The following is an 18,632-nucleotide window of genomic DNA, read 5'->3' on the forward strand; positions in this document are numbered from 1 at the left end:
CAGCCCTTCAGGGCTGGAAGAATAACTGTAACTAGGACAAGGCAATCAGAGCCTTTCCCAAAGGCACCAGAATTAGGAGTTGTATTAACAGTACTTGCATTCCTTTAGCAGCAGATGTAGAAATCAAGCTTAGCTCCTAATTAGCAAAAGTAATTAGTTAACATAGAAAACCATCCCAGTTCCACCCCCTCCTCCCTTCCCCCCTTTTTCCCCACCCATCAGAGGCTTTAAGGGGACTCAGGCATACAGAGGGTTTCCGTCTCTTTCTATGCCTCAGTGTCCCAGGGCCTCTCTGACACCTAAGAGTTTTGTCTCACCCCCAAAATCCCTGAATTTGTTTTTAAAAGTTGTTTGAGGGTGTCTTTAGATTTCCATGCCCCAGGTAACGAAATTGCTAGTTACAACTCTTTGTAGAAGGACATTTCAGAGGTTCCCCTGGGTGGCACAGGGCTGCACTGATGCCCTTTAGGAAAGGAAGCTACCTGCCCAAACTTTCAGGAACTTCCTAGCCTAACCCAGCCCCTATACTGCTGTATCCTGGCTGACTTCATATCAGGCCACAAAGAACATAATAACCTAACCCCTTTCCATCTCTGGCTCTGGAAACCATAATCAAAGCGACTCATACGAGGAAAAGACATGTCAAATGATAGTTCTGCATCCACTCACCCTTCCTGAGACTTTCCCATCCAAAACACTATTAAGCTCATTGAGAAAAGAGACTAGCTTGCTTTTTGTTTTTGTATCCACAGAACTTATCCCAGTGCCTTGCACACAGAAAGCGATTAATGAATGCTTTTTGTTTCATTCATTCATTCATTCATTCAAGTCCCAAAACATCACTTGGACATCTGGATCTATGTCACTCATCCTTTCTTCTAATCAGAAAGTTCTTCCTATTATCTAACCAAAATCCCTCTGATGCCTACTTCCTCTCATCAGGTGACCCTAAGAGCAGTTAGGCCACAGAAACATCCTTTCACTCATATATCTAACACTACTATATAACATATAGGACTATTCTGCCCATCTCTCCCTCTACTCCTGGGGAAAATCTAATTTATTTTTTAATTCCATCATACTCGCCACCGCTGCCCAAGGAAACCCTACCTTGTGACAAAGACCTTACAATCCTTATAGACCTTCTTGGCAAAGATACAGGAGTAGTTTGTCATTTCCTTCTCCAGCTCATTTTACAGATGAGGAAACTGAGGCAAACAGGGTAAATTACTTTCCCGGGGTCACACAGCTGATAAGTGTCTGAGGCTAGATTTTGAACTCAGGAAGATGAGTCTTCCTGACTCCAGGCCCAGCACTCCATCCACTGTGCCATCTAGCTGTCCCTAGAGTCAGGAGCACCTGAGTTCAAATCTGGCCTCAGATACTTAATACTTGTGTGAGTCACTTAACTCTGTTTGCCTCGGTTTCCTTATCTGTCAAATGAGCCGGAGAAGGAAATGGCAAACCACTCCGGTATCCTTTGCCAAGAAAACCCCATCAATGGTATTGGTGTCCTGTGATCCAGCAATTGGACAAGACTGAACAACAGTAGGGGATTAATAAATGTTTGTTGATTATGCTCTTCTGTTTCCCCAATCGTACTCTACCTTGTATTATACCTGTCCATGTATGTATCATTACCTGATGAATGTAATCTGCTCCTTGAAGATAGGGATTTCCCATGAGATCACATGAAATCCTCTATTCAAGGAGCTTTGCAAACTTCAAAGATGCAGCTTCCCCACCGCTGACTAGTGCAACTCCCTCCTTGTACAAAGGAAGAAACTGAGGCCGGAAGGTAAGAAACAACTTGTCCAAAATCACATAGCTAATTAATGGCAAAACCAGAACTGGAAAGAACCCAAGTCTCTGATCTTCCTTGGATCCCTGTCAGAGCCTTAACTATGTATATCAGCACATGGGGCAAATGCAAATGAGGAAGAGGGGTTGAACCAGTCAACACCCTCTCGGGATTGGGGCGTGGGATGGCAGTTAGGCTCTAGAAGAGACAATCTAACCTGTGGCGCAGTTGTGAGGAGAAAAAGGGACACCTGCCTCCCCATTCCCCTCCTCTGACCTACACAGACCCATGACCGTCTACTCTCACCCTCTCCCAGGCTCGCCCTTCCCTCAACTCCTGCCAAAGGCCAAAGGGAAACTCAGTCTTCTGAATGCAGCATGGAGGAAATACCCATCCCCTAAAAATACTGGCCTCTGGACAAACCCTTCACAGCCTGGCCCTAATCACAGCCCTAATTCCTACAGTGTTATCAAGTAGGGTGGGCCTCATTCAGCCTAAAGCAAAGTCCAAAACTATTTTCTCTCATGACCCACTTAATCTGCTTTTTCTTTGCAGGGAAGCAGACAGGCTAATAGCAGATGTGACAACTTCACTTACCTTGGGAAGCAGTCCTGCCAAAGCTGTGGTTGTCATGGGAACGCTACTAGGAACCTGTATGCAGACCAGAAACAGCCAATTAGAGGAGAAGAGTCATACATGGTCAGGCTAGAGACCTTGAAATGGTGTTTGGGAGGATGGGGCTAGGGAGAGGGGACAAGTATCAAGAAATGTCAGTGACCTGCAAGGCCATTTCCCTGCCTCTCCTTCTACCTGTAGTAATCCTTCATAAACATATATATATATATATATGAAAAGTGGATATTATTTTATCATTTTATACATGTATAGTATGTGAGATACATGCATGTACAAATATATGAAATTTACAACTTATATGTCACACAGATATCATTTGTATAGCAGTTTAAGATTTGAAAATATTTTACAAATATTATCTCATTTGTTCCTCACAACAATCCTGGGAGATAGGTGCTATGACCATCCCCATTCTGCAGACGAGGAAACTGAGGCATAAGAGGTTATGTGACTTGTCCAGGGTCCACAGCTAGTAAGTATCTGAGGTTGGATTTGAACTCATGTCTTCCTATATTCCAGGTCAAGCCCGCCACTCACTTCATCAATTAGTGGCCTTTGGGGGTTATTCAAAGCACTTTTTCATACTTCACCCTCTCAGTGGAAACTGGACTTATTATGTGCTGTTAACATATGAAGAAACTGAGTTTCAGAAAGGGAAAGGGCTCACATTGTCTATATTTAAAGTGCTTTTAAGAGGCCCACCAAACATCTTCCCTACCACAGTCCTAGGATTTCCAAGGGCTGATAATGCTTGTTTATACTTGACGAAGCTGAGATCCAGAAAGGTGAATTTGACTTGCCCAAGTGCACACAGCAAATCAGTGGCAGAGCTGGAGCTTGGACCTTGGACTTTTCTCTGAAGCCAAGGCTTTTTCTACCACACCTCACTACCTCCCACGTTCCCTTCAAGGCAAATGCCAGCCCAGACTGAAAGGAGAATATGGAAAGTAGGCCGATCATGGATTCAGGGTTGGAAGAGACCTTAGGGATTATCTGGTTCAACTCCCTCATTTTACAGATGAGGAAATTGAGGCCAGAGAGGTTAAATTTAAATGACTTGGTCAAGGTCACACAGATTAAGTAGCAGAGCTGGGATCTGAACCCAGGACCTCTAAATTCAACACCTGGGTTCTTTCCATTTGGCAAAATTGGAAAAATGCTCCAACTTCTCTGCTGAAATGGCAGTAGAACAGGATGTCTGAGCCCCACAGAGAAGACCATCCCCAATGCTGGCATCTCTAGACCTATAGTAGGTTCTAGCCCCTTGTCACTCACCACTTCAGGTGTGATGTCAATGTCCAGGGCCCCATTGGTCTGCAGGAGTCCAAACACAGTGTTGAAGAGGTACAATGGCACTGTCACCTGAGAGGTATGATCCTCCTTGGGGGGCAACTTGATAGGCCTTGGAGGCTCAGGAAAGTCGATCAGGTTACCAGACACACTCTTAACCAGAGACTTGGGGCAGAGGGGTTGTGGGGTGGGGCGGAGAAAGTAGGAAAGGAAATGATTCTGACCTCATGTATTGGCTTCCAGCCCGTATCCCCCAACTTCTTATGTAGACCCAGCCTTGCCACCTATGTCCAGGCATGACACCAAAAGACCCTAAAGAACTGAGACTAGGGGAGTCCTTACACTGAAGAAAAGCACACTAGGAAAGATAAAAAGCTTTTGTCAAACCTCTGAACAGATACCATGAGGAAGAAGGATCAGACATGGTTTGTTGGGTCCCAGAAAGTAGGACTAGGACCAATAGGGGGAAGTTAGGGCAGACTTCAATTCAATATAAGGTAGAATTTCCAAAACTTCAGAGCTATTCCACAATAGAATGGGCTGCTCAGGAGATAATGAGCTTCCTTTGAGGAAAGAGGAGGGAGACAGAAGGGGTAGTGTAGACAGAGGCTGAACGACTACTTCTCAAGGAAACTAGGGACAGGCTTCCTGTTCAGGCGTGGGTTGGGCTTGATGACTCTTCAGTTCTCTTTTAGGTCTGCAAGCTGCTCTTTTAGTAAAAGCTGCCATGAGCCCCACCCACCCAGGCACCCACGTCCAAGTTTTCTCTAAGAAGCATCTAGATAGCTGGAAAGTCCCAAGGCCCCCACCTTTACAGAAAGAAAAAGGTGCGCCATTCACAATTCTCACTTAGAAGATGCTTTACAGTAGCCTCTAAAACTCACTCACATTGATGTCCAACTGGATATACTGGTTGGAGATGATGGGCAGGGTAGCCAGTGTGAATTCCACAGTGCCCAGGGCACCAAGGGGAACAAGGCCTAAAAGGGAAGAGGAGAGAATGTCATTAAATTAGCCCTGGGCTCAGTGACTCCCACCCACTACAGCCCTGGCCTGTGGGTCTTTATTCCACCCAGTCTGATGTTTTCAAGCATTTAATCTGTGTTATAGTGGAAATAGCATTAGAAGTGAGGCTTCTCCCTGCATGAGAGGCAGGGTGACACAATGGAAAGAGAATCCAGGTTAAATCCCGCTTCTACGCTGACTACCTATGTGACCTTGGGCAGGTCACTTGGGGCTCTTTGGACTTTTCATCATGTGTAAAAGGCAGTCAGCCCTGCCGAACTCAGGGGCTGTTGTGAGGATGCACTGGTACGTGTAACACTTCAATCAACTGGAAGTTCTTTAGGAATGTCAGCTATAATTACTAATAGAGATGGCACACATCTGTCCACCTCTGCCCACTGCCTCCCAGGGCTTTCATGCACGCTCTGTTGTTAGAGCTGCCCAACGAAAGCCTCGTGAGAGATGCCAGACAAGGATTATCGGTCTCATTTTCTATAGGAGGCTCCAAAACGGGTTCAGTCACACAAAATGGGCCGCGGCCACACAGACCGTAAGTCCTCATGGGACAATAGAGAAGGAAATGGAGAAGAAACCAAGCGGAGGGAGCGGTACAGGCAACTTACACAGCACAGCGCCCAGGAGCTCGTTCACCACCACAAGGACACTGTCCACGATGGGGCACAGCTGCGTGGGAGAGAAGGAAGACACAAGTGGAGGAGTCCTGGCATTGCAGGATTTAGAGAGGGTTGGACTAGAGGGCCTCAGAGCTCCCCTGGTTCTAGGTCTGTGATCCCATGATCCCTCTCTGGGCTTCCACTGCTCTCTCTGGAACATGGATTCTTTAGATAATGATGATGATGACGATGACATTTATATAGCATTTCAAGGCTTACAAAGTGCTAGACACATATTCTTTGATGCTTACAACCATCCTAGGAAGACAGGGCTTTTATTATCCCCATTTTATAGTTGAGGAAACTGAGGCAGATAAAAATCAAGTGACTTGCCCAGGGTCACGCAGCTAATAAATGTGTGAGATAGGATTTAACCTCAGGTCTTCCTGACCCTGAATCCAGCACTCACTCCACCATGTGTTTCACGTCACAACCCCTCGGTTCCTTGGTTTTCTCAACCATAAAATGTGGGCATTCGACAGGATGATCCTGAAGGGCCCTTCCAGCTCTCATTCCATGATCCTGTGACCTGGGTGAAATTTCTGCACAAGTCACTTAACCTCCCTTGTCCTCAGGTACATCAGTTATGAAACAAGAAGGTCTGACTCAATTGCCTCTAAAGCGTCTTGCACTTCCAAATCTGTGGGCCTTTGCTTTATTTTTTAGGGTCCCAGTTAGTTCTGACTGAGTCCCACACAGGGCTGTGGTTCTCAGATATCCCCTGAGATATTTGGGGGCAGTGACATTGTGCCAAATGTTTCCTCATCTGTAAAATCAGGATAGTAAGAGCATCTTCCTCCCAGGGCTGTTATGAGGATAAGATGAGATAATATTGGAGGGGGCAGCAGGCAGCTAGGTGGCACAGTGACTAGCGTGAGTAGAGTGAGGAACCTGGAGTCAGGAAGAACTGAGTTCAAAACACTTAATAACTCTGTGACCCTGGGCAAGTCACTAACCGCTGCCTCAGTTTCCAAATCTGTAATGGCATCTACCATCTGGGGTTGTTGTTGTGAGGATAAAATAAGATGATATTATAAAACACTTTGCAAACCATAAAGTGCTATATAAATGCTAGCTTTTATTATTATAATTGTTATTAATATTATTAACATTTTTGTCCCCTTCTGTCAAAACCACCAAGTGGGCTGGGAGCTGATAGGGTCAGATGGAATTACCTAAGAGGGTTCTCGTAGGGGAATTTTAGATGCAGGGATTTAAGGGCTTAACTTGGGTGTCATTTGGGGAGTTATATAAATTTCCAGACTACAAGGGTCAGCCAGAGGGCAGGGCCAGTTTGGAGACTCACCAGTCTGGGCAGCACCTTGAACAGTGTCTGTTCCACCACGCCAAAGAGTGGGGCTGGCAGCAGCCTAACCCAAAACAACAGAAGGGTTAATCATAGAAAGCATAGGACTGGATCTTCCCTAAGGGATGTGAGACCCAGGTGTCCCTGTGGGATTTCATGGGGCTAGGGCAACTCTAGGGGCTGTGAGAGGCACAAGATATCTCTAGGAGGTAGGGTAGGTGTGGGACATTCCGACCTTATTACAGATCACTCTCCTTCACACAATCCATGGCTCTTAATGTTCTGAATGCAGGCTATTCCACATCTGTCTCCATGCCTTAGGGCTCCCCATGCCTAGAACGGGTATAATCCCCCTTCTCCCAACCTCCTCACACAATCAACCTCTTAGACTCCCTGGTTTTCTTCAAAACTCAGCTGAAATACAACCTTCTCCATCAAGGATTCTTAACTTTTTTGTGTGCCAGACCCCCTTGGCAGTCTGGTGAAGCCTGTGGATAGAACCCCTCTCCAAAGAAGGTTTTTAAATGAATAAAATAAAATGCAGACTATTACAAGGGAAACAATTATATTGATACTGTTATCAACATATATACTATATATTTGTGTGTATATGTATATACATTTTTTAAACCATATTCATAGACCCCGAGTTAAGAATCTCTGTTCTACATAAGACATTTCCTGATTCCCTTAGTTGTTACTGCACATACACAACACACAAACACATACTATTGTGTATTTACTTTATGTGTATATATAGCACAAACTTCTATATGTACGTGTGTATACGTATGTGCATATGCATATATATATATATACCTACATATTAATCTCACACATTAGAATGGAAGTTCTTTGAGGGCACTCTTGTATCACTTGTTTTTAATATCTCCAGCATTTAGCAGAGTTCCTAGCTTACAGTAGGCACTTAATAAATGCTTGTAGAACAGCTAGGTGGCACAATGGATTGAGTGCTGGACCTGGAGTTAGGAAAACTAATCTTCCTGAGTTCAGATCTGCCTAATAAATGTTTGTAGATTGGCTAACTAGAGGACCCAGCAATCGGGGGGCAGGGGTGCTATTTGCTCCCCTAAACATTTGTATCCCAACAAGTCTGGAGGGAGAAGATAGAAGGCAGGCGGCTTTACAGGCTGACTAGATGTAGGGCTCTCTCGGCCTCAGCTTCTTTCTTCCCCAACCGTTACCTCCTTCACTTCTTACCCAGAAGCTCCCATCCCTGTCTCAACTCCCACCCAAACTGATGGAGTCTCATTTGAGAGATCTTAGCAACAGCTCTGCCAGTGGTGAGATTTAGCCGGTTTAACCAGTTCAGCTGAACTGGTGGCTAATTTTAGGTTGAGTTTGGTGAATTGTTTGTTAGCAGGGGTGGGGCCTGCACCTGCGGCAGCAACACCTTGGCTCAGTTTGTGGAGAACCAGTTACTAATTTATTTGAATCCCTCCATAGAGCGCTGCCCAAGCGTGGCATCAGAAGCACTACCAATACTCCTGTTGTTTTTTCTTACTGGGCAGTCCCTAGACTAAGACCTGAGTTTGCTGTGTCCCACCTACAGGGGAAGTGGAGGAGATGGGAGAGGTGGGGAGGGACACACTATCACAGCCCTACTTCCTGGCTCAGGACTTTGATCTGAGAAATTGTTCCCTACAATCTCCTATTCTACCACACATCGTTCCATAAGGACTCACCAGATATGTACATTTAAAGAGAGCTAAGGCCTAACGTTCCCTGGGAGGGCTAAACCGTTGACATAGAAGTACAAATTATCTGAACTGATTAACCCACAGACCAGAATCATAGATTATAAACTGTCAGAGATGGAAGGAACTTTAGAACATATAGTTTATGTAGACTGACAAAGTTGGAAGAAAACTCTAAAGCGTATCTAGTCCAGCAGCGTGCTCGTTAATGTTTAACAACCAGCTCTTTGAAAAACAAAATCTAGGCACGACACTCTTTTAAGTTTAATCTACACTATTAACATGGAGAAACATCATCTTCCGACCCCAATGCAATCAACAAAATAATCAATCAGGCCCTGATTTGCAGCTTGCCAATTTCTGAGGTGCGAATGCTCACACTGCAAATTTAACAATCAGCTCTCACAAGCCAGTTTGAGCTGGTTCCAGATCTGGAAAGGAAAAGTGACTTTCCCAAAGTTACACAGTCAGCAGCAGAACTAGGACTAGAATCTAGGTTTCCTCCCTCCCACCAGGCAACTGTACCCATTTTCACCCAGGAAGATAAAATTTTAAAAATTAAAAACAGTCAGAGTCATGCTTCTAACAAGACCTGGCTCCAGCCAGGAAGGCATCTTTCTCTGTAACCTTCCATTTGGCTCCACTAGGGGGCATTGTCTGACTGACAGCCACCAAGTCAATGGTTCGATCATCTGGCAAAGACGAGGAGTCCAAGTAATATTTTGCAACTTCAGTTCAATCAGCTTTTAGTTTTTATTGACACACTTCAAGAAAGCAGCAGAGAGAATGCTAGACTTATTGTCAGAGGCCCTGGGTTCAAATCCTAGCACTCCTGCCTACTTCCTGTGGGGGGTAGGCTGAGGTTCCTTGCATTTCTAAATCTATGATCCTATAAGTCGTTTTAGTTCTGTTCAGTAGTCCCCTCCTCCCTTCTCTACATTCACATGGAAGTCTGAGGCCATCTCCAGGCTCATTCTGAACTTCTCATCTTACACAGGTGGGGAAACTGAGACCCATGGAGGTTAAATGACTTGCTGAATGTCATACAGCTAACTGGGGAGAAATGGCAGAGCTCTAATTTGAATCCACATTTTTTACTCCGATAAATCTAGCGTTCTTGAACTATGCAAAACCATGGGCCTCACAGGCTGGAAAACCAGCCAAAGTTACCCATAGAGCAAGTCCTTGGGCACCTTTACCAGCAGGCACAATAGGGAGCTGCTTGTGACGTAGGACATTAAGGGTGCTGGGAAGCTCCTCTTTACCCCTCTATAATTTCCTCCCCAATCTGATCACTGAGACCTTGACTCTATTAGACCGTAAGCTTCTTGAAGGCAGGGATTATCTTTTGCCTTTTTTTGTATCCCCAACACTTAAGACAGTACCTGGCACATAGTAGGTTTATTGATTGATTGATCCCCCCACAGAGACAGAAACAGAGAACAGAGCCCTTCACATACCCCACTAGAGCCAAGCCTGATGCAAGTCTCCCTGGGAGAGTAAACATCATGGGAGGAAGAAACTCCCTGTGAGGGATCTCAGACCCTTTGCTGAGTGTAGGCTTGGAACAGAGAACACTGGGGAGGGGACACCATGAAGGGGAGAAGGGCTAAACCAAACTTAGAACAGCAGAGCTGGCAGACCCCCCGAGACCATCAGGTCCCAGTCCCTTCTCTTACACATGGGGAAACAGGCCCAGGAATGACAAGGGACTTGCCCAAGGTCACATGATTAGAAGCAGAATTGAACCTAGGTCTCCTGACTCCTAGCCTAGGACTCCATCAGGCTGGTAGCAACACCACCAATACCATTCCACCTCTTTGCCTCTACACACACATACAAACACCCCTCCCTAAATGGCCTTTCACCATACCTGAAATTCCACCCCTTGGCCTCATCCCGTTTTTAGGACTTTCAAGAGCTGTCTATGAAGACAAGCTAGGTGGCACAGTAGAAAGAACATTGGGCTTGGGATCAGGAAGACTCATCTTCATGAGTTCAAATCCGGCCTCAGACACTTACACAAGTTGTGTGACCCTGGGCGAGTCACTTAATCCTGATTGTCTCAGTTTCCTCACCTGTAAAATGAGCTGGAGAAAGAAATGGCAAACCACCCCAGTATCTTTGCCAAGAAAACCCCAAATGGGGTCACAAAAGAGTCAGACACGACTGAGATAACTGAACAACATCTATGAAGAGCCAAGCCTTCTAAGTGGGGTCACAGCTCTGACCTGAGTAGAGGGGTGCCTCCCACATCCAACCAGAAATCAGCAGGTCTCAATTATTGAAGTTTGTCCCGGGCGTCTAGCCTTCCTCTTCCTGGGCCCTCTCCTGCTCGCAGGGCACCGTCTCTACCTTTCTAATTCTATGATTCCAGTTATGAAGTACTGTCCACATGGGAGGTGACACGGTTAGCCTCTGGGTGAAGCCAGATGTTAATACAATAACAACAGCCACATGTCTGGGTATATAATACTTCAAGGTTTGCTAATCGCTTCCCATAGGCTGTCTTACCTGAGCCTCACAACAACACAGGGAAGCAGGGGCTGCCGTTATTTTCGTTTCACAGTTGAGGAAACCGAAGCTAAGAGAGACTAAGTGACTTAATCACCCTATCACACAGCTAGGAAGTGCCTGAGGAAGGACTAAATCAGAACAGCTAGCATTCATATGGAGCTTAAAGGTTTGCAAAGTGTTTTAGAAATGCTATTTCATTAGATTTTCACAATAAATCTTGAAGGTAAGCACTGTTATGATTTTCATTTCACACATGAGGAAACTGAGGCACAAAGAGATTTGGTGACTTTCCCAGGGCCACACAGCTAATGTGTTTAAGGCTGGATTTGAATTCAGGTCTTCCTGACTCTAGATCCATTGTGTTACCTCACTACCACTGAGGCATTTAAAATGTGATTTGATAAATAGAAATTGCTTGGATAACTCATGTTCTATTTCATAAATGGAAGGTGAAATTGAGACTGTCAGGTTCAAGAGAGGTCCAAATCCCAAGTCCCAAGAAGAGGTGATCAGAGTCAGAGAACCTAGAGTTCTGGGGGTCATGAGTGAGAAAGGAGGTGTTTTCTTACCTGCCTCAAGCCGAGCACTAATCCCAGTACCTACCCAGTAACTGGCTGGTACCTACCCAGATAGCAGGCTGATGTGACCCAAAAGGGTACTGCAACTCTTCACGATGAGGATTGGTGTGCCCTTGGGACTTATCCCCAAAGCCACCTTGGATGACACGTTCACCTCAGCTGACACTTGCAACAGGCTTCCCAGGGGGCTGGGAGAAAATTCAGAGAGGAACTGTTAAGGGACCCCCTCCCCCCCCCAAGTGAGCCAAGAGACAAGCACCATGCCAGTAAAGGGATGGAGATATGCCCAAGTGGCTAGAGCCAGATGTGTACACGTTTTAAGTCTAAATAAATGCATCTAAAGGTCATAAAAATGGGCTATCAGGACTGGAATGAACCTTAGAATACAGAACACAGAATATTAGAGCTGGGTTAGAACACATAATGTTAAAACTTAAAATGTAAGAGCTGAAAGGAGTATAGAACACAAACTGTCAGAGCTAGGAAGAAGCTTATAATATAGAATGGCAGAGTTGGAAGCACCTCAGAACACAGAATGGCAGAGCTGGAGGGACCTCAGCACACAGACTGGCAGAACTGGGAGGGACCTCAGCACACAGACTGGCAGAACTGGGAGGGACCTCAGAACACAGAATGGCAGAGCTGGAGGGACCTCAGAACACAGACTGGCAGAACTGGGAGGGACCTCAGAACACAGACTGGCAGAGCTGGGAGGGACCTCAGAACACAGACTGGCAGAGCTGAGAAGGACCTCAGAACACAGAATGACAAAGCTGAGAGGGACCTCATAAAACAGAATGGCAGAACTAGGAAGAACTTTAGACCATAGATTATTTTTGAAAAGACTCAAGAGACCACCTGGGCCAATCCTGACAGATAAGAAATATAAGACCCAAAAGGTGAAGTAACTTGCTCAAGGTTTTACCATAAGTCAGTGGCAAAGTCCATGCCAGCATCCAAAGTCCCCCAGCTTCAAGTTTGGAACCCCTTCTAGGACACTCTGACATATTTGTATATGTGTATTATTTACGTATTAGTCCCCATCCACTTCCCTAGGCCCAATTGTTCCATGTGCTTATCGTCCATCCATTCACTGATTCCTCATCCCCTTAACTAAGCCTCTCTGCTTTCAATAAGCCCCTGCCACCTTGACTCTGAACCCATGGCCACCCACCTCCCATCCAGGGCTGAAGCATGAAGCTTAGCCTTGCTAAGCAAGGATGAGATGCCCATGAGTCAACAGAAATGGCTCCTTCCTGAGAGTCCCATTTACCCTGATCCATGGAGGCCAACTTTGGTCAGCAGGCTTAACTGTACCCCAAATCCTGGCAGTAGCCTCAGGGATGCCTTGGGGAGCGTGAGCTCTTCAATCTTCAACCTGCCAGTTAAGGAGGAGGAAAATGAGTCAGACAAGGTGAGGTCATAGAGAGGGCAGGCAGCCATCCTATGTGGGGACGCCACAGGTGAGCCTTCCTCTAACATGGTCCTCAATAGAAGAGGATGTCCTGGGTATACCTGGATGTGGAGGGCAGCAGCCCTTAGCTCCTTGGGATTTACTGCTGAGAGAGGCCTTCAAGACCATCTAGGCCAATACACTTGAGAGAGTAAGTGACTTGCCCACGACCACCCGGCAAGCTAAGGCAAAGTTGGAAGTAAAACCCAGGTCAGTTCATCACCTGCTGCATTTCTGCCAGGTAGAGCCACACCTTTTTAAGATTGTCTTTGCTGCTGTTCTTGGTGTTCTTTCCTATGAGTTTGTGTATACATAGGGAAGTCTTGGTGTGAAAATGCCCTCTGCCGATGCAGATTTGTACCTGCTTTGCACCTTCTCAATGACATGGCCCCAGCCTGGAATTTTCCCTGTCGATTTTAATCTAGTCAGAGCATAGGCAAATTTGGTATCGGAGAGAGTATCTAAAATCTAAGTATTAGCTAAATGATATTAGAGGTAGGACCTTAGACCAAAGAACACAGTGTTAGAAATAGAAAGGATCTTAGAATGTAGTGCTAGAGCTGCAAGGAATATTAGAACATAGAATGTTAGAGCTGCAAGGGACCTTAGAATGTTAGAACTGGAAGTGACTTTGTAATCAAGAATGTTAGAGCTAGAAGGAACTTTAGAATCTAGAATGTTAGAAATAGAGGGGGCCTAGAACATAGAATTTAAAGCTGGAAGGGAGCTTAGAACATAGAATGTTAGAGCTGCAAGGGACCTTAGAATGTTAGAACTGGAAGTGACTTTGTAATCAAGAATGTTAGAGCTAGAAGGAACTTTAGAATCTAGAATGTTAGAAATAGAGGGGGCCTAGAACATAGAATTTAAAGCAGGAAGGGAGCTTAGAACATAGAATGTTAGAGCTGGAAGGGAGCTTACAACATAGAATATTAATGCTAGAAGGGGCTTTAGAACATACGATGTAAGAGCTGGAAAGAACCATAGAATCTAGAAAGTTAGAGCTAGAAGGAGTTTAGAGGACAGAATACTAGATCTGGAAGTAACCACAGAACACAGAATGTTAGAACTGAAAGCGTCCTGAAAATCTAGAATGTTGGAGCTGGAAGACACCTTAGAATCTCGAATGTTAGAGATAGAGGGGGACTTACAACACAGAATTTGGAGCTGGAAGGGAGCTTAGAGAATAGAATGTTAGAACTGGAAGACAGTTTAGAACATAGATAGAATGATAGTGCTAGAAGGGACCTTAGAACATAGAATGTTAGAGCTAGTTTAGAACACAGAATGCTAGAGCTAGAAGGGAATTTAGAAGACACAATGTTAGAACCAGAATGATTGTTAGGATAGTGTAAAATGTTAGTACTGGAACAGATCTTCACAAAATTACAGAATCCTCATTCCCCAATAGATGAATGGTCAAAGATATGAACAGGCAGTTTTCCAAAGAAAGAAGGCAAACTAGTAAAGAGATGCCTGGGGCACCAAGAGGTTAATTTGCCTCGGGGTCACACAGCCTGTTTGTGTCCTGGGCCAAACTTGCTGCCTCATCTTTTTCAACCCACTGAGTGAACCTGTTTGCCAAGCCCCCAAAGAGGTCCTTGGAGAAAAGCTGTCCCACTCTCAATAAATATAAATCAAAGTGAATTAAAAGTGACTCACCCAGAGACCTCTTGCACAACTCCAATGATCCCACCATAACTGAGCAGGCCCCCTCCTCCAAGCAGCCCTCCAGACCCAAGTAGACCTTGATCCAAGGATGTGACAGTCCCCAGCACATTCTGTAGGATGGGACCACCCACTAAGGAATTCTGGACAGCTGGAAAGAGTGACAGAAAGTTAGGCCCTTCGGTGCCCCTCCAGGCTGAACAAATGCACCAGACCCACTTCCTGAGAGACAGCCAACCTCATTAATTTTATAGAATTTCAATCCAAAAGGCATCCTAGAGATCAACTGGTACAACTCTCTTATTTTACAGAGAAGAAACAAGGCCCAGAGAGCTTAATGAATGCCGAAGGTCACACAGAGAGAACCAAGCAGAGTCAGAATTCAAACTCAAGTCTTCTTCCAAATCCAGTATTCTTTCCAGTACACCATACTGCCCACTTTAGGTCACTGGGCCCAAACAAAAGTCACTCAGTGTCCAAGTCAGCCAGATTCATTATTTGAAATAACGTGAAGTAAAAAAAAGAAAGTCCAAATTAAATAGATATTTAACCTGAATGGACCAATGAGTTTCAGTCAGATTCCAGGCTTCTCCTTCATTCCTCTCACAAGACATCCATACTCAGCTTCTCCGTGTTGGAAACCCTGAGCAAAAACTTCTTCCCCATCCAGGAGAGTCTATTGAATTTAAAGCAGGGGAGGAAACCAGGAAATGGATCCAGCCAAACTCTCTCATCCAATCAAGAAGTGGTCAGAATCTCACAAAAAAGACTCATCTCTCCAGAGACTCAAAGTGGCGGGGGGAGCTCACATAGGTCTCCCTGTCTCCCCTTTCCTAACCATTCAATATATGTTGCCATGTTGATCTTCCCAATACATTGTTCTGATCATTTTGTACACCCACCCCTCAAAATCCTTCAGTAGCTCTCTATTGCCTTGCCAAGGATAAGGGTAAACTCTTTAGCCTGCAGTGCAAAGCCCTCCACAATCTGGTTCCAACCTGCCTCTCAACCATTACTTTATACTCTTCTCCTTCATGCTCCTCATGCCCTCTTCACTCCAGCCATTCTGTAGTGATTGCAACAGGGTTCCCCAAGGCTTCTAGCCATGTCAGTAGCTAGCCCTTTTAGGAGTAGACAAACATACAAAGGTCTGGCTGGGACCACGGTTGATATCAGAGGAAAGCTTTGGAGAGAAACTCCAGAATTGTACACAACCTTAGTATTTGGGTGAGGGACGTCTATGACATGTCCTTGAACTTATCAGGCTGGGACAGATGGGCAAGGGATTCACCAATGACTGGGGGATTGGAGTCTTCTCCAGATATGGATATGGATATGGATATGGATATGGATATGGATATGGATATGGATATGGATATGGAGTCAGAGAACCTAAATAGCTTAGAACCAAAAGGACCTTAGAACAAGGAACACAGGATATTAGATCTGGAAGGAAAATTAGACATAAAATGTTACAGCTAGAAGAAATGCTAGAACGAAGAATGTAGAATGTTAGTACTAGCAGAGATCTTCACACAGTTACAGAATCCCTATCTCTTAATAGATAGGTAGTCAAAGGTATGAACAAGTAGTTTTCAAAGAGATGCAATCTGTCACAAATTAAAAGAACTTGCCTTATACTCACAAGATCAGCAAAGATGATGCAAGTTCGAATTAATAAAATGTTGACGGTGCTATGGGAAGAGAGACATTCCCTGTTGGGGGAGCTGTGAATTGGTCCAGCCATTCTATAAATGTTTTAGAACTATGCAAGGAAATCCACTACACTATATATAATCTGTGACCCAACAATACCACTAATAGGTCCCTACTAAGAAAAGGTCAAAAATATAGAGAAAGGTCCCATATGTACAAAAATATTATAGCAGCATTTTTTGTGGTAGCAAAAAACTGAAAACCAAGTGGGTGCCTATCATACAGGAATTGACTAAACAAATTGTGGTTTATGAATATAATGGAATATTAGACTATTATTACTCTGTAAGAAATAAATGTGAATTGACTCCATTGGACCGACAGAGAAACAAACCTCCCTCCTCTTGGTTTGTTTAAATACACAAGAGTAGTTACAAGAGATGCTCTTATTGAGGGGGCTGGGTTGGGGAAATGAGAGCTTTTTAAAGTAACAGTGAAACTTTTAAAAAAAATATGGAATCACTGAGTTGGAAGGAACCTCCGCGGTCACTTAGTCTAACCTTGGCCTGATCAGAAACCTTCTTTTGGAAATCTCTGACAATAGTCATCCAGCATCTTCTTGAAGATACCTAGTGATGGGGAACCCACCACTTTCTGAGGAGTTCCCTTACGCTTTTGGACAGTTCTAATTGTTATGAGGAGTTTTCTTCCCTCTGCTTGTTGTCGTTCAGTCATGTCTTTGTGACCTTGTATGTGGTTTTCTTGGCAAAAATACTGGTGTGGTTTGCCATTTCCTTCTCCAGTGAATTAAGGCAAACAGAAAGCAAGTGACTTGCCCAGGGTCACACTGCTAGTGAGTATCTGAGGCAGGATTTGAACTCAGGTCTTCCTGACTTCAGGACCAGTACTCCATTGATTGAGTCACCTGGCTGCCTCCTTTCTTCCATTCATCTCCCTGCAATGCCCATCCAGTGCTCCCAGCTCTGCCCTCTGTGGGCCTTTGCCTCATGACAACCCTTCAGCTATTTGAAAACAGCTATCGGTCTGCCTGGAGTCTTTTCTTCTCCAAACTAAGCATCCCAAGCACTTTCAGCCAATCGTTTTATAACACAGTCCCCAGCACTCTCACCATTCTGGTCACTCGTACTCCAGTTTATCAATGTCCTTCTTAAAATATGATGACCTGATATGACTGATATGACCCCAGGTGGGGTCTGACCAGGGCAGGGAATGTGGTGGTTTCCACCTCCCTCATTTTCTAAAATTCAGTCCCTTAGTTTTACAGAAGAGAAAAATGGGTCCCAGCAAGAGGGAGAGACTTGTGCAGGGTCCCACATCAAGGTAGTGACAGAATCAGAAACAGTAACCAGGCCTTCTGATCCTTGGCCCCATGGTACAGGTACAGGTTGGGCTAAACATCTTCTGTGCTCACTTTTAAAGAGCTATTCTCTGCTTCTAGGACTTCTTTTCTCCTTCAGGGTTTCCCTTGATACTCATTTAAAGAGGTTGTCTGATGGAGTGGAATCAACACCAGAATGAGAGCCAAGAGCCCCGGGTGCTAGTAACCGCTCCATTCCTCACTAGCTGTGTGATCTTGGGCAAAAAAAATATTTTCCTTTCTGAGCCTGGTTCCTCCTTTGTAAATGGACATAATGATATAGATGCTAGTTATGTCACAGGACTGACATGAGGAAAACACTTTGTAATCTGCAAAGGACTCTAGAAAAACCCAGTACACGGACACCTAGCACGAATGCGAGGTTCATGAGCAAAACTCACCTGACGCCAATTCATCTTTATCAATCCGTGCAATCGTTCCAACTGTTTCTAGTAGCCCTTGTGATGGAGTCAATAATCCAAAGAAAAGGACCACAGAGAGGACGGAGAACATCGTCAGCCTAACACCTGGAAGAGTTGGGAACAGGAATGCTCAGTCTTCTGCATACACACACACACACCCAAGCCTGTCCCTGGCTCAGCCCCATCCCTAGAAGATGACCAGCCCCCTCCTCTCTAGACAGCAAAATTTGGAATGGTGAGAAGTGGCAGAGGGACAAATTTGGACACGGTGTTTAGGAAAAACAGGTTAATGGCTAGAGTCATCCAAAAGTGGAATGGCTTCTGTGGGAGGTAGTGGGGTCCTCTTTACTGAAGGTACAACCAAAGGCTGGGGTGCCCCTTCTCAGAAAAGTTGGGGTGGGCAAACTCTTGTTCAGGTTGGACTAGGTGACTTCTGAAGTTCTGTGTATGATTCTGTGATGCTGCATTTTTTAACAAGACACAGGAGTCTTCCCCCTTGGTCAAAGCCCCACTGCAAATTTACCTCTTCC

The 18,632-nt window shown here is 44.9% G+C and overlaps 1 protein-coding gene across 1 annotated transcript in view; it reads right to left on the reverse strand.

Annotated features, from left to right (window-relative positions):
- The window catches only part of BPIFB3 (BPI fold containing family B member 3), a 29,443-nt gene extending 11,244 nt beyond the window's left edge, over positions 1-18,199 (reverse strand). Inside the window, exons 1-9 of the mRNA XM_036749785.1 lie at positions 18,082-18,199; positions 14,641-14,797; positions 12,799-12,903; positions 11,573-11,713; positions 6,713-6,776; positions 5,356-5,416; positions 4,616-4,707; positions 3,713-3,892; positions 2,399-2,452 (exon numbers count right to left, since the gene is read on the reverse strand). Of these exons, the coding sequence (XP_036605680.1) occupies positions 2,399-2,452; positions 3,713-3,892; positions 4,616-4,707; positions 5,356-5,416; positions 6,713-6,776; positions 11,573-11,713; positions 12,799-12,903; positions 14,641-14,797; positions 18,082-18,193 (966 nt within the window). The 5' untranslated portion in view covers positions 18,194-18,199. The remainder of the gene's footprint in view (positions 1-2,398; positions 2,453-3,712; positions 3,893-4,615; positions 4,708-5,355; positions 5,417-6,712; positions 6,777-11,572; positions 11,714-12,798; positions 12,904-14,640; positions 14,798-18,081) is intronic.
- Positions 18,200-18,632: the final 433 nt, after the last annotated feature.

The sequence above is a fragment of the Trichosurus vulpecula genome, chromosome 3 (assembly GCF_011100635.1).
Source record: "Trichosurus vulpecula isolate mTriVul1 chromosome 3, mTriVul1.pri, whole genome shotgun sequence".
NCBI classification, from domain to species: Eukaryota; Metazoa; Chordata; class Mammalia; order Diprotodontia; family Phalangeridae; genus Trichosurus; species Trichosurus vulpecula.